Below are 11,250 nucleotides of genomic sequence, written 5' to 3'. Positions count from 1 at the left end.
GAGGATGCACAGGGATGCAGGAGGATGCACTATGATCCATGGGGATGTACAAGGATGCAGGAGGATGCACAAATGTGTACGAGAATGCACAATAATGCACATGCAATGCTGCACGAGGGTGCACGGTGACACACAGGCTGGCACTGGGCTGCACAGGGATGGACAGTGGTGCCCAAGGGTGCCCGGGGGTTGCATAAGGGTACATGAGCTTGCACAGGGACACCTGGGCATGCACAAGGGTGCACCAGTGTGCTCCATCTGCACAAGGGTTCAGGGGCAGAAAGGCTGCATGAGTGTGAATGAGGCACCTGGGCACACAAGGATGCACAAGCACACAAGTGCTGCACGAGGCTGCACACAGGATGCAGGAGGAACATGGAAGGGATGCACAAGGAATGCACACACAACAGTGCACAGAAAGAGCGTGAAGGACACGTGAGGACTCACGAGGATGCACAAGAGATGGACAAGAGGGGTGTGGGAGATGCACAGGGATGCAGAAGCATGCCCAGGAGATGCAAGGAAGATGGATGGGGATGCCCAAGGGAGGCAGAGGAGGGGTGCCTGATGGGGTGTGGGGGGTGTGAGAGGGTGCACAGAGGGTGAGGAGGCTGTGTGGATGAAGCAGATGGGCCCCAGGATGGGGCAGGAAGTTGCACAGGGACCTCCAGAGGCGCGGCAGGACAGGAGACCTGTACAAAGAATGCCTGAGGGATGTGCAGGAGATGCACCTGGGATTCCTGAAGGGTGTGTGGGGGATGCACAAAGGATGCACCAGGGATGCAGGAGGAATAACACAAGATGGGTCTGGGATTCTCTGAGGATGCATGGAGGGTGCACAGGAGAGGCAAAAGGGATGAATGAGGTTGCAAGAGGGATGGGCAAGGGATGCACAAAGGATGGGAGCGAGAGGCAGGAGGGTGCAGAAGGGATCTGTGGTGGAGGCACAAGAGCTGCAGGGAAGCTGCATGAAGGACGCACGAAGGGTGCAGGGCGCAGGCAGGAGGGGAGCAGGTACCTTTGAGGATGTAATCCGTGAGCAGAGTGGGCACCTTCTCATTCCCCTCCTTCATGGCAAACAGGACTGTGAGGGGGAAGGAAGCTGTGAGCCTGGCCCTGCTGCCCCCCAACTGCCCCTTTTTCCCCCCAAACCAGCCCCACAGCTGCCATACAATTCCCCCATACAATTTATGCAGCAGGCCTGGGAACATCCAAACAAAAAGGACTTTCATCCCCAATTAGCCAATCTGTGGCAATGCAGAATGGGTGATATACCCCCAAATCAACACTGATATAAGGAGCATAAACTGAGGGGAGGTGTTGGCTGCAAACCAGCTGTGCTGCAGTGACACAAACCAGGGATTTTTCCCACCAAGTGGGTTTGTTGCAATGATGATGCAACGTGGGTGGTAGCACCTCAAATGGCCCATACTGCAATGATGCAAGAAATCCCCCAAACAGGCTGTGCTACAACAATCCCCAAATTGCAGCCAGTGAATCAAAACAAAATGTGCCTTTGTGTCCCCCAAACATCTGATGCTGACCCAAACCAGCAGCTTGAATGAATACTCACTGTTGGTGAGCATCTGCAGGTCCTCAACGGAGGGTGGTGAGCCCTTCTTCTCATAGGGTATCACTGTGTTCAGGTACTGCAAAAACAAGAGCCACCCCCAAAAACCACCCAGATGGCACAAAACTGCCTGGTTTTTGTATTGCCTTGAGACAAATCACCCCAAATTGGTGCAAAAATAGAATATTTCTGCAAAATTCCTGCAACTGCATTTAATTTGCAGGTATTTTGGGGAGTACTGAACTAATTGGGTGCTGCAAACTCCACGCAGATTCATCCCTCCTCAGGGAGGACTTTTTGGAGTGAAAACAGGTAATTTTTCCAAGAGGGATTAGCAGGGTATAGGGGATAGAGCAGTGCTGGAAAACTAAAAAACATTTTAAAAGGGGCTTGGTGGATGCAAGGGAATGGGGAGTGCGGGAAGGAGGAATGAAAAGAAACGGATTTGGGTAATTTTTTGGGGAAAAAAGGGCACCTGCTTCTCGTTGGTGGTAGGACCAAAAGTCTGGCGCAGGCCGGAGTGCAGGATGCTGGAGATGCCCTCCATGCTGAAGCGCTGGGGGGACACGTGTCACCCTGTCACCTCCCGGGGACAGCGACATCACCCGCGGCACCTCCTCGGGCACCAGTGTCCCCCACAGCTCCCTGACTCCCACATCCACACCCTGCCCATATCCCTGCTCCATATCCCTCCCATCACACTGCCCCATACCCCCATCCTATTTCCCTTTATCCCCCTGCTCCAAGTCCCCTGTCCCACATCCCCCGGCCCTGCTCCATGACCCCTGTCCTGTGTCCTCCTCACCCCCATCCCGTCCCTCTGCCCCATCCTGTCACTATCCCCATCTCATCTCAACCCTCATCCCGTCACCCCCTCCCCCCCCAATGTCCCTCTGCCCACATCCTATCCCCACATCCCCCATTTCCTCCTTGTCCACCCGAGACACCCCATTCGTGTCCTCGTGGCCACCAGATGCCCACCTTGCGGGGCATGTGGTTGCCGCGCTCGGAGCGCGCCCCTTGCAGGCTCAGCCCCTTGTCCCTGCGGCGGCGCCGGGCGGCCTCTCGCTGCTCGCGCTGCTCCCCCTGCACGGCCAGCAGCGCCCCGATGAACGCCGTCTTCACCTCCTTCTCGAAGGCCAGCTCGTCCCGCCGCGCCAGCTGCGCCACCAGCTCCGCCGACAGCGCCCGGCTCGCCGCCTCCGCCCGGCCCGCCGCGGCCACCAGCTCCCGCGCCGACAGCTGCCCCAGGCCTGCGCCGCGGCCGGTTAGAGACGGGCTCGTAGCCGAGGGGACATTCCACAACAGGGGGGTTGGAAGGGACCCTAAAGCCCATCTCGTTCTACCTCCCTGCCATGGACAACGACCCCTTCCACTATCCCAGGTGGCTCCAAGCCCCATCCAACCTGGCCTTGGGCACTTCCAGGCACGGGGCAGTCATAGCTGCTCTGGAAACCTTGTGCCAGGGCCTCCCCACCCTCACAGGGAAGTTTCTTCCCAATATCCAATCTAACCCCGCCCTCTGGCAGTGGGACGCCATTTCCCCTTGTCCTGTCACTCCAGGCCCTTGTCCAAGGTCCCCCTCCAAATCCCTTGGAGCCCCTTTAGGCACTGGAAAGGGCTGTGATGTCTCCCCGGGGCATTCTCTTCTCCAGGCTGAACACCCCCAGCTCTCCCAGCCTGTCACCATAGCAGAGGTGCTCCAACCTTTGGAGCATCTCCGTGGCCTCCTCTGGACTCGGTGCAGCCAGTGCCATGCATGGGGAAACGAGGGAGATGCCTGCTGCAGTCAGTGACACCCCCAGTGCACTCAGTGAAACGCACACTGCAACCATTACAATGCATCTCGTGCTGAGCGAGATGTGCTCTGCATTTTCTGAGACACCAAGAGATAAACCCATTGTGCAATTACTGATATGCTCAGCGCCATAAACGACGTGCCCAGAGCAATTACAGAACTGCCTGGCATGGCTGGTGACATGCAAGGTGCACTCAGTGATACTCACAGTGCAATTAGTGACAAGCAGGGTGTGATTAGTGACATGTATGGTGCAACTAGTGACGTGTATGGTGTGATTAGTGACACACATGGTGCAGTTATTGACATGCACGGTGCAATTAGTGACAGGCACATTGCGATTAGTGGCATGGTGAGATTAGTAACCTGCACAGTGTGATAAAGAGCAGAGCAATTAGTGAAATGCCTGGGCTTACTGGTGACACAGCCCATGCCACTAGTGACAAATCTCATGTGCATGGTGCACCCCATGCAGAACACAAAGGCTCCTGGCCAACCCCATGTGCCTTTCCATACCAAAAGCCAGATCCCTGTGTTCTTCACAGTTTTTGCCAAGAGCCCTTCTGGCCAAGTCCCAGAGCAAGCCAGCACTGAGGCCTGGAGAGACTCAGTTGTCCAATTTGGTTGGAATTGTCCCCAAAAAGTGACTGGCCTGGGCTCTGCTGGCCATACCTTCATGGGAGCAGTTGTTGTTGAAGGCAGGGGAGAAAGCATGCAGCTCCCGCAGCACGATGGGCTCCGTGCCCCCGCCACCACCTTTGCCTTCAGCATCAGCCTTGGTTTCTTCCTCCTCCTCCTCTTCCTCCTCCTCCTCTTCTTCCTCCTCACCCTCAGGGTCAGCCTCGGGGTCAGGTGAACTCTGCATGAGCTCCTCCAGCTCCTCGATGACCTGCAGGGCATCAGCATCCTCCATGTGCACCTGCATCCTACCTCCACCCTGCATCCCACACCTGCTCCCTTCATCCTGCACCTGCATCCTGTATCCCCATCCTCCATCTGCAACCTGCTCCCTCCATCCTCCATCCTTATTAGCATTCTGCATCCTCCATCCTTCCCCTTCATCCTGCATCTGCATTCTGCTCCCTTCATCCTGTATCCGCACCTGCATTTACATCCATCTGTGCCTTGGGTCCTCTGTTTGCATCCTGCATCCGCATCCCACATTCCCACCTACGTCCAAATCCCACATTCCGTGGACACCTTAGACCTGCATCCACATCTAAATCTGCATCCTGCACCCATCTGCATCCTGCTCTCTGCACCCTCCTCCTCCTGCACTCTGGATCCTGTACTTGCACATGCACCTGCTTTCTCTATCCTGCACCCACACCCTGCAGCTGCCTTCACATCCCCCTCCCCACACCTGTACCCTGCATCCTGCACCCCACATCTGCACCCTGCCTCCATACCAGCATCCTGCAGCTGCATCCCACCTCTGCCGCCCACACTTTTATCCTTCCCCCCATGCCACCCATTTTGTTCAGCAGCATCTGCACCCCACGTTCCCATATGCACCCAAATCCCACATTGGCACCCACAACCTACACTTCTGTCTACATCCACATTCCAGGTCCTGCATACCACATCCCAAGATGATGGGATTTGGCTTTTTCTTGTGCTTTCAGATCGTGGTCATGGGGCCGAGGTGGCCAAGCCTGGCTTTTGGAGGACAGACAGGGGTCCAGATGCCCGTGGGGCCAGGGGTACCTGCTCAGCTGTCAGCAGCGGCTCCTCATTGATTCCAGAGTCCTGCTCACTCCTCTCAGTGAGCTCCTCCTCCTCTTCCTCCTCCTTTCCGCCGAGCTGCAGGAGACACAGGCTGGGCAGCGTCGGTGGCACCACAGGCCCGGCCTGATGTGGGCATGGCCCCAGCACGGACACAGACACAGCCCTGGCCCTGGCCCTGGCATGGGGAGAGCCACCAGGGAACCCTGGCTCAGGGGAACAAGCTGCAAGGGGGGGTGGCACGGAGACACACTGGATGGGAACATCAAATGGGGAGGGACTGGATGGGGACATGCTGGATTGAGGGTATTGCATGGAGATGCTGGATGGGGAAGTGTTGGATGGGGCTTTGGACAGGGACACTGGATGGAGACACTGGGGACAATGAACAAGAAAGCACTTGAGGGGGAGGTGTTGCCAGAAGATGGAGAGAGATGATGGATAGGGAGCTACTGGATGGAGAGTTGTTGAACATGGACTAGGAAGAAGACAGGGAGAAGCCCAGGTCTGTCAGATGGAGGTGTTGGATGGAGAGTGGTGTTGGACATGCTCGATGGAGATACCAAGGATGTTGGATGGGGAGGAAAGCGCTGGTGAAGCTGAATGGGAAAGGCCTGATGGAGACACTGGGTGGGGACATGAGATGGGGACATGGCAGAGGGGAACACCAACAGGGAAGGGACGGATGGAGATGCTGGATGGAGATGTTGGACAAGGAGGCATTTTCTTTTTTACCACCTTTCACTATGTTTTTCACCTTTGTAGCAGAAAATAACCTAAGAAAGTTATCTTCTCTTCCCCGTTTAGCAACAGGCCATTACACCCAAGTGGGTTAAATTCCCTGGATATTGGGACATTTTTACAACCCCAAAAGCAGCTATTGCCAGCACAAACTCACTACAAATGAAAACACATTTTCTACCCCCAAAAACACCCACCCCACCCCTGACATGGGGGGCAAACTGGCAAAGCCCTGATTGTCAAACCAAACAATTTTGCCCGTTTCAGTGTGATTTCACATTGAAATGTGGGCACTCACTGCACTGGTGCTGCAGCACCCCAAAACTGCTATTTTTGGGTAGTCTGCAGTGCCATGATTGTCGCTGAGCCTTGGGGCTGACTGACAGCTGTCAAGCATTGTCAGGGGATCATGTGGGGACAGGGGGGTTTGTGGGGCTGAGGGGGACCACAGCCCTACCTGGGGGTCGGTGCCATCGAGGGCCTCAGTCCTGGGGAGCAGCCACGGCCGAGGGGAGCTCCGGGGGGCAAAGCCATCGGTGAGAGCATCCCAGACCCTGCAGGGAGGTGGGTGGTGAGTTCTGATCCCAAAATGTTGCATCTCAGAGAGCCATCCCAAAAATGGCATGCCAAGATGCCGCAAAACATCCCAAAATGCAGCCCAGAAACAGCCTGAAATGACCTCCAAAAATCCCGAAACACCACTGAGATGCCTGAAATATCCCAAAACACCCCAAATGATATCCTAGAAAACCCCTTCTCAAAACAGCATCATGAAATACTGCCCTGAAATACCCCAAAGTACCCAAAAATGCTGCCCCAGCACCTGAGAAGCCCCCTAAATATCATTTTCAAATGCTGCTATCAAAACTCCCCCAAAAGGCCACAGCAATGTCCCAAAATGTCTTAGATGTCCCCAAATGCCACTCAAAACCATCACATGACACCCTGAAGTGGCCCAAAACATTATCTTAAAGCCCCAAAACTCTCTGAAAGGCCCCAAAGCACCTAAAAATGCTGTCTTGGAACACTCCAAAATGTCCCCAAATGTTCTTCTGAAATACCCCAAAATACCCCTAAAGGTCCCAAAGCTCCAAAATGTCACCATGTCATGTTCCAACCACCAAGAAGGAAAATGGTGGGAAATGGAGAAAGAAAAAAAAAAGAGGAAGAAAGGGAAAGAGGAAAAAATAAGGAATAGGAAAAGGAGGAAAAGGGCGAAAAGAGAGAAAAACGAAAAATCAGGAGAAAAGGGAAGTAGGGAGAAAGAGAAAATATAAGAAAAAAGGGAGAATGAGGGGGAAAATGGGGAAAAGGGCAGGGAAAGTAGAGAAAAGGGAAGAAATGAAGGAGAAAGAAAATGGGAAAAAAGAGCTGAAAAGTGGCAACATTGAGAAAAAGGCCAAAAATGTGAGAAAAGGTCAAAAATGGGGGAAAAGGCACAGATTAGAAATTTTCTCCTCAACTCAGGGAAACCCACCCATTTTCCCACCAGAAATGGTGGGTTCAGTCCAACACGGTGCCACATCCTAATCCTGAAAATCACCCCAAAACCATTTGCCCCCTTTCCAACCCCAAAACTGCTCATTGTTGGGATTTATCATATTTCCCTCCTCACCAGGGCTGAATCCCCCTTGGAATTACAGATTTCACAAACTAACACACAAAAATATGGACGGCAAACTCTAATATTCCTATTTTTTAAAAAAGCACAGCAAATTAGTGATTATCCCCCCAAATTTGCTTTTCCCTCTGCTCTTAAAGGACCAGCACCCCACAGGGGCAGACCAAGACCAGCAATTTCTGAGTTAATGATGGCAAGAAATGGTTAAAAGCTCTGGAAATCCAGTGCCTGTTAAGGCCATGGCCCCTCCCCCGCCCTGCACACAGGGCTCATTCAAGGAAGAATGAAAAAAAAAAAAGCCCTGTTTTGCCCAAAGTGACCCAAAAAAGACACAATAAGTGGCACAAAGCGGCGACAGCACGGCAGCCCCGGCGCGCAGCCAAGCTGCGTTTTGCTCTGAAAAACCATGAATTCCACCAATTGCAAAAATCAATTCAGCCTCAGTGGGTTTTGGGGGGAAAAAAAAAAACCCCAAACACAAAGCGACAAAACCAACAGATTTGGGGCTGTTGGGGTTGAAAGCAACCCCTTTGCTTGGTGGAAATAAGGTTTAGCAATTTCAGCCTGGGGAATGATCCCAACTAAACACACAAAAAATCCACCAGAAATGCGATAGTGTAGAATGATCATGAGGAAAAAGCCCAAGGATTTGCGGGAAAAAAACAGCATTTTGTAACAAAACAAGGTTTTTAATGAAACTGTGGAATTTAACACAAAAGGAACAGTGATAACTGGGGGAATCTAGGGGGGAATTTGACCCTAGGGAATTTGGCCATCCCCCAGCATGGTACAGAGGGGGTGGTTAAACTCAACTTACACCTTACTCAAGGTTTATGCTCAACCCCTGAGGCTTTCCTTGCATAGACAGAGCTGTGGCCCCCTGCAATGTGGCATGGGGCACGCTGCTCTTCCTCCTCATAGGATGCTGCTCCGGGGATCTCACACTGCTACTCCAAGGATCCTACACAGCTAATCCAAGGTGCTGTAAGATCACGCCACAGTCCAGGTGCTGATTTGCACATGATGGGCGCTTAGAAGTGTGCAAGGAGGTGCAACAGGCCCCAGAGGGGTGTTAGTAATAAGATACTACACCCCTACTCTGAGGTGCTACACAATCGTGCTGTAACAGGTGAGCTGGACTGCGTGCTCCGGGAAAGGGGGGTATTTCATGACCATGAAAAGACACACACAAGGCCTACTTATAGGATCCTACACAGCTACTCAAAGGATACCACACAGCTGCTCCACGCCACTGCATGACTGTGCCGTGATGCAAGGTGGCATGCAGACCCTTACTCACAGGTAGTCCTTACTCATAGGATGCTACAGTGCTACTCCTGACACGGAGCATGACCATGCTGCAATGCTGGGAGTTAGCCTGCACTGTGGGGGGTTTCAGGGGTGTGAAGAGGCACGTGGCCCCAGAAGCAGGGGGGCCTTACTCACTCCTCATCCTGCAGGCGCTCCTCCTCCTCCTGTGCCTGGAGACGCCCCCGCACGGGGGCCAGGCCCTCGGTGGCAGCGTCGTAGTTGCGGAAGCAGACAGTGAGCTTCTCGTCGAACTCCTGCACCAGGTCCTCCATCGACTTGAAGCTCATCATCTCGGCGGAGAAGCTCTCCAGCTCGGCCAGCGCTGGGTCCGCAGGGCGCTGCAGGGTCCCCCCATCGTCCCCGGGCCCCTCCTCGAACTCCTCCTCCAGACTAACCAGGGGCGCCTCCATCCTCCTCAACACCGACGTGCTGCCTTAGCTGCAGGGAGAGGGTGCCCGTGAGGCACCAGGCTACTAACAGGTTACAACACCCACCTCCCCATTCCCTTCGCTGCTGCCGTGCCGACTGAAACCCTACTGCCAGGGCTGTTACACAACCAAAAGCATCTCTGTAGCATCCCAGCAGTATCCCATCAGGATGTACTACCTTCATAAGAAATATCCTGATACTGTGGCACTATTCCAGCAGTAATTTACTAGTAGCAACAAAGTGCTGATAGTGGTCAACATAGCTTAGTGCTACCCCGAGAGTATGTAAAAAATATGCCACTATTTCCCTGAAGTGGTAGCATCTTAGTCCTATCCTTATACTATATCACTACTAAGCAAGTGGCCTGAAAGTATCAGTAATGTGCTGACAGTATCCTAGTAGCAGCCATTGAGTAGCTCAGCATTGTCCTGATGTTGTACTAGCACAGGTAGGAATATCCTGATACCATGTCAGGAGCATCCCAAAAGCATCCTGGTGCCCTGATAGTATCTCAGTAGTATATAATGAGTGTCCTATAGGATCTAATAGTGGTGTAATGGGATACAGCTACTATCTTATAGCTATGATCTTCATAGAGTGTTGGTGGCACTTTGGTAGTGCAAAGTAATATCCAGATATTATGTTACTGCCACGTAACTATGCTGAAAGCAACCTGAACATCTCTTGAGGGGAACTGGGTGGTGTGGGAGCTGCTCCAGTGGTACCTTCATAGGAGTACCTCAGTATCAGCTTTGGAAATATGCTGGAAATATCTTAGTAGCAGCCTGTCTAAGTACCTTAGTGGAGTTCTTGCAGCATCCACATAGTACCCAGAGCACCTCAGTGCTCCTCTGAAAGTGCCTTACTACTGTCTGCAGAGTAGCCTGTCCACATTCTAGTAAACTCATGATAGCATCTCAGTAGCATCCCAGCAGTATCCTGAGAGCACCTCAGCTGTGTCGTGATAGTATTTCACTACTCCCTCAGGAGATTACTGAGAATATCCCAGCAGCATCCTAGCAGTAGCCTCGTAGGAAGCAAACAGTAACTTAGTAGTAAGCCAGGAATAGCCCAGTACAGGCATCAGTACCCCAGCTCATTCCCCCAGCCCTGGTGATGCTTCCCTGGGGAGGGGAGCAGAAACATCACAGTTTTGGGGGAAGACCTGGCCTGACGAGGGTTTTGAGTAGCACCTGCACCTATGTGCAGCACGGCCACACACCCCTGTGCACGTGCACCCCATTGGGTGCCCCGAGCCCCCACACGCCTGCAGCACGTGCCCTGTGCACACACACCCTCCACGTGTGCATCTGGAGGTGAGCCCACCCCAGTGCACACACCTGCTGCACGCACGCTGTGGGGCACGTGGGTGCACGCACAGACACAGGAGAGTGCCCACGCCTGCTCCATGCCTGGCACACCCTGTGAACACACACACCGTGCACAGACAGGTGCAAAGCACACACACACAGAGCTGTGCACATGTGCATGAAGTTTTGCAGACAGATGCACGTGTGCTCTGGTGGTGCACGTGTGCTGGGCTGCGTGTGTGCACAACAAGGCAAGCACACACTGCACACACAACGCCCCCACGTGCCCTGTGCATGCACACCCTGTCCTGTGCAAGTGTGAACGCACACACACCTTTGCAAGCATGCATCCCCACGCAGCGTGCATGTGTGCCCACCTGTGCATGCCTGCATCCCCTCGCACACACTGTGCACCGCTGTGCACTTGTGCATTCCCACACAAGGACCACGGACCCCACCACGCCCACACCACCCAGCTCCAGGCCCCGCAAACACCAGCATCCCACTGCGTGCACACACCTGCGCACGGCCATGGCTGCTTGTGCACACACACCTGCACATACACATGCCTGCACATGCGCCCCTGCAGCTTCACACGCACACCTTCACAGGCGCACACACATTTGCACACACACATCTGCGCGCACACACAGCGCTGCGCACACATCCCTTGCACACACACACACACACACACACAGGGCCCTGCGCGCACACGCACACACACACGCACACACACACACACACA

At 53.7% G+C, this 11,250-nt stretch overlaps 1 protein-coding gene across 4 annotated transcripts in view; it reads right to left on the bottom strand.

Moving 5' to 3' along the window:
* The window catches only part of FEZ1 (fasciculation and elongation protein zeta 1), a 13,188-nt gene that overhangs the window by 484 nt on the left and 1,454 nt on the right, over nucleotides 1-11,250 (bottom strand). For 2 of the 4 annotated variants that reach the window (XM_042034099.1, XM_042034103.1), the window contains 8 exons: nucleotides 8,902-9,204; nucleotides 6,292-6,388; nucleotides 5,076-5,171; nucleotides 4,041-4,257; nucleotides 2,552-2,823; nucleotides 2,046-2,126; nucleotides 1,574-1,649; nucleotides 1,019-1,084 (listed from right to left, as the gene is read on the bottom strand). In XM_042034099.1, the coding sequence (XP_041890033.1) occupies nucleotides 1,019-1,084; nucleotides 1,574-1,649; nucleotides 2,046-2,126; nucleotides 2,552-2,823; nucleotides 4,041-4,257; nucleotides 5,076-5,171; nucleotides 6,292-6,388; nucleotides 8,902-9,176 (1,180 nt within the window). In that variant the 5' untranslated portion in view covers nucleotides 9,177-9,204. Of the gene's footprint in view, nucleotides 1-1,018; nucleotides 1,085-1,573; nucleotides 1,650-2,045; nucleotides 2,127-2,551; nucleotides 2,824-4,040; nucleotides 4,258-5,075; nucleotides 5,172-6,291; nucleotides 6,389-8,901; nucleotides 9,205-10,535; nucleotides 10,839-10,882; nucleotides 10,907-11,250 lie in introns of those variants that run through there. The other 2 variants (XM_042034101.1, XM_042034100.1) reach the window with 2 other exon arrangements.

This window comes from Corvus kubaryi, unplaced genomic scaffold, assembly GCF_017639235.1.
Source record: "Corvus kubaryi isolate FWS band 111438036 unplaced genomic scaffold, C.kubaryi_AGA036_p1.0 37367, whole genome shotgun sequence".
NCBI classification, from domain to species: domain Eukaryota; kingdom Metazoa; phylum Chordata; class Aves; order Passeriformes; family Corvidae; genus Corvus; species Corvus kubaryi.
The sequence above is the reverse complement of the archived record's forward strand: the minus strand, read 5'-3'. Positions and strand labels throughout refer to the sequence as shown.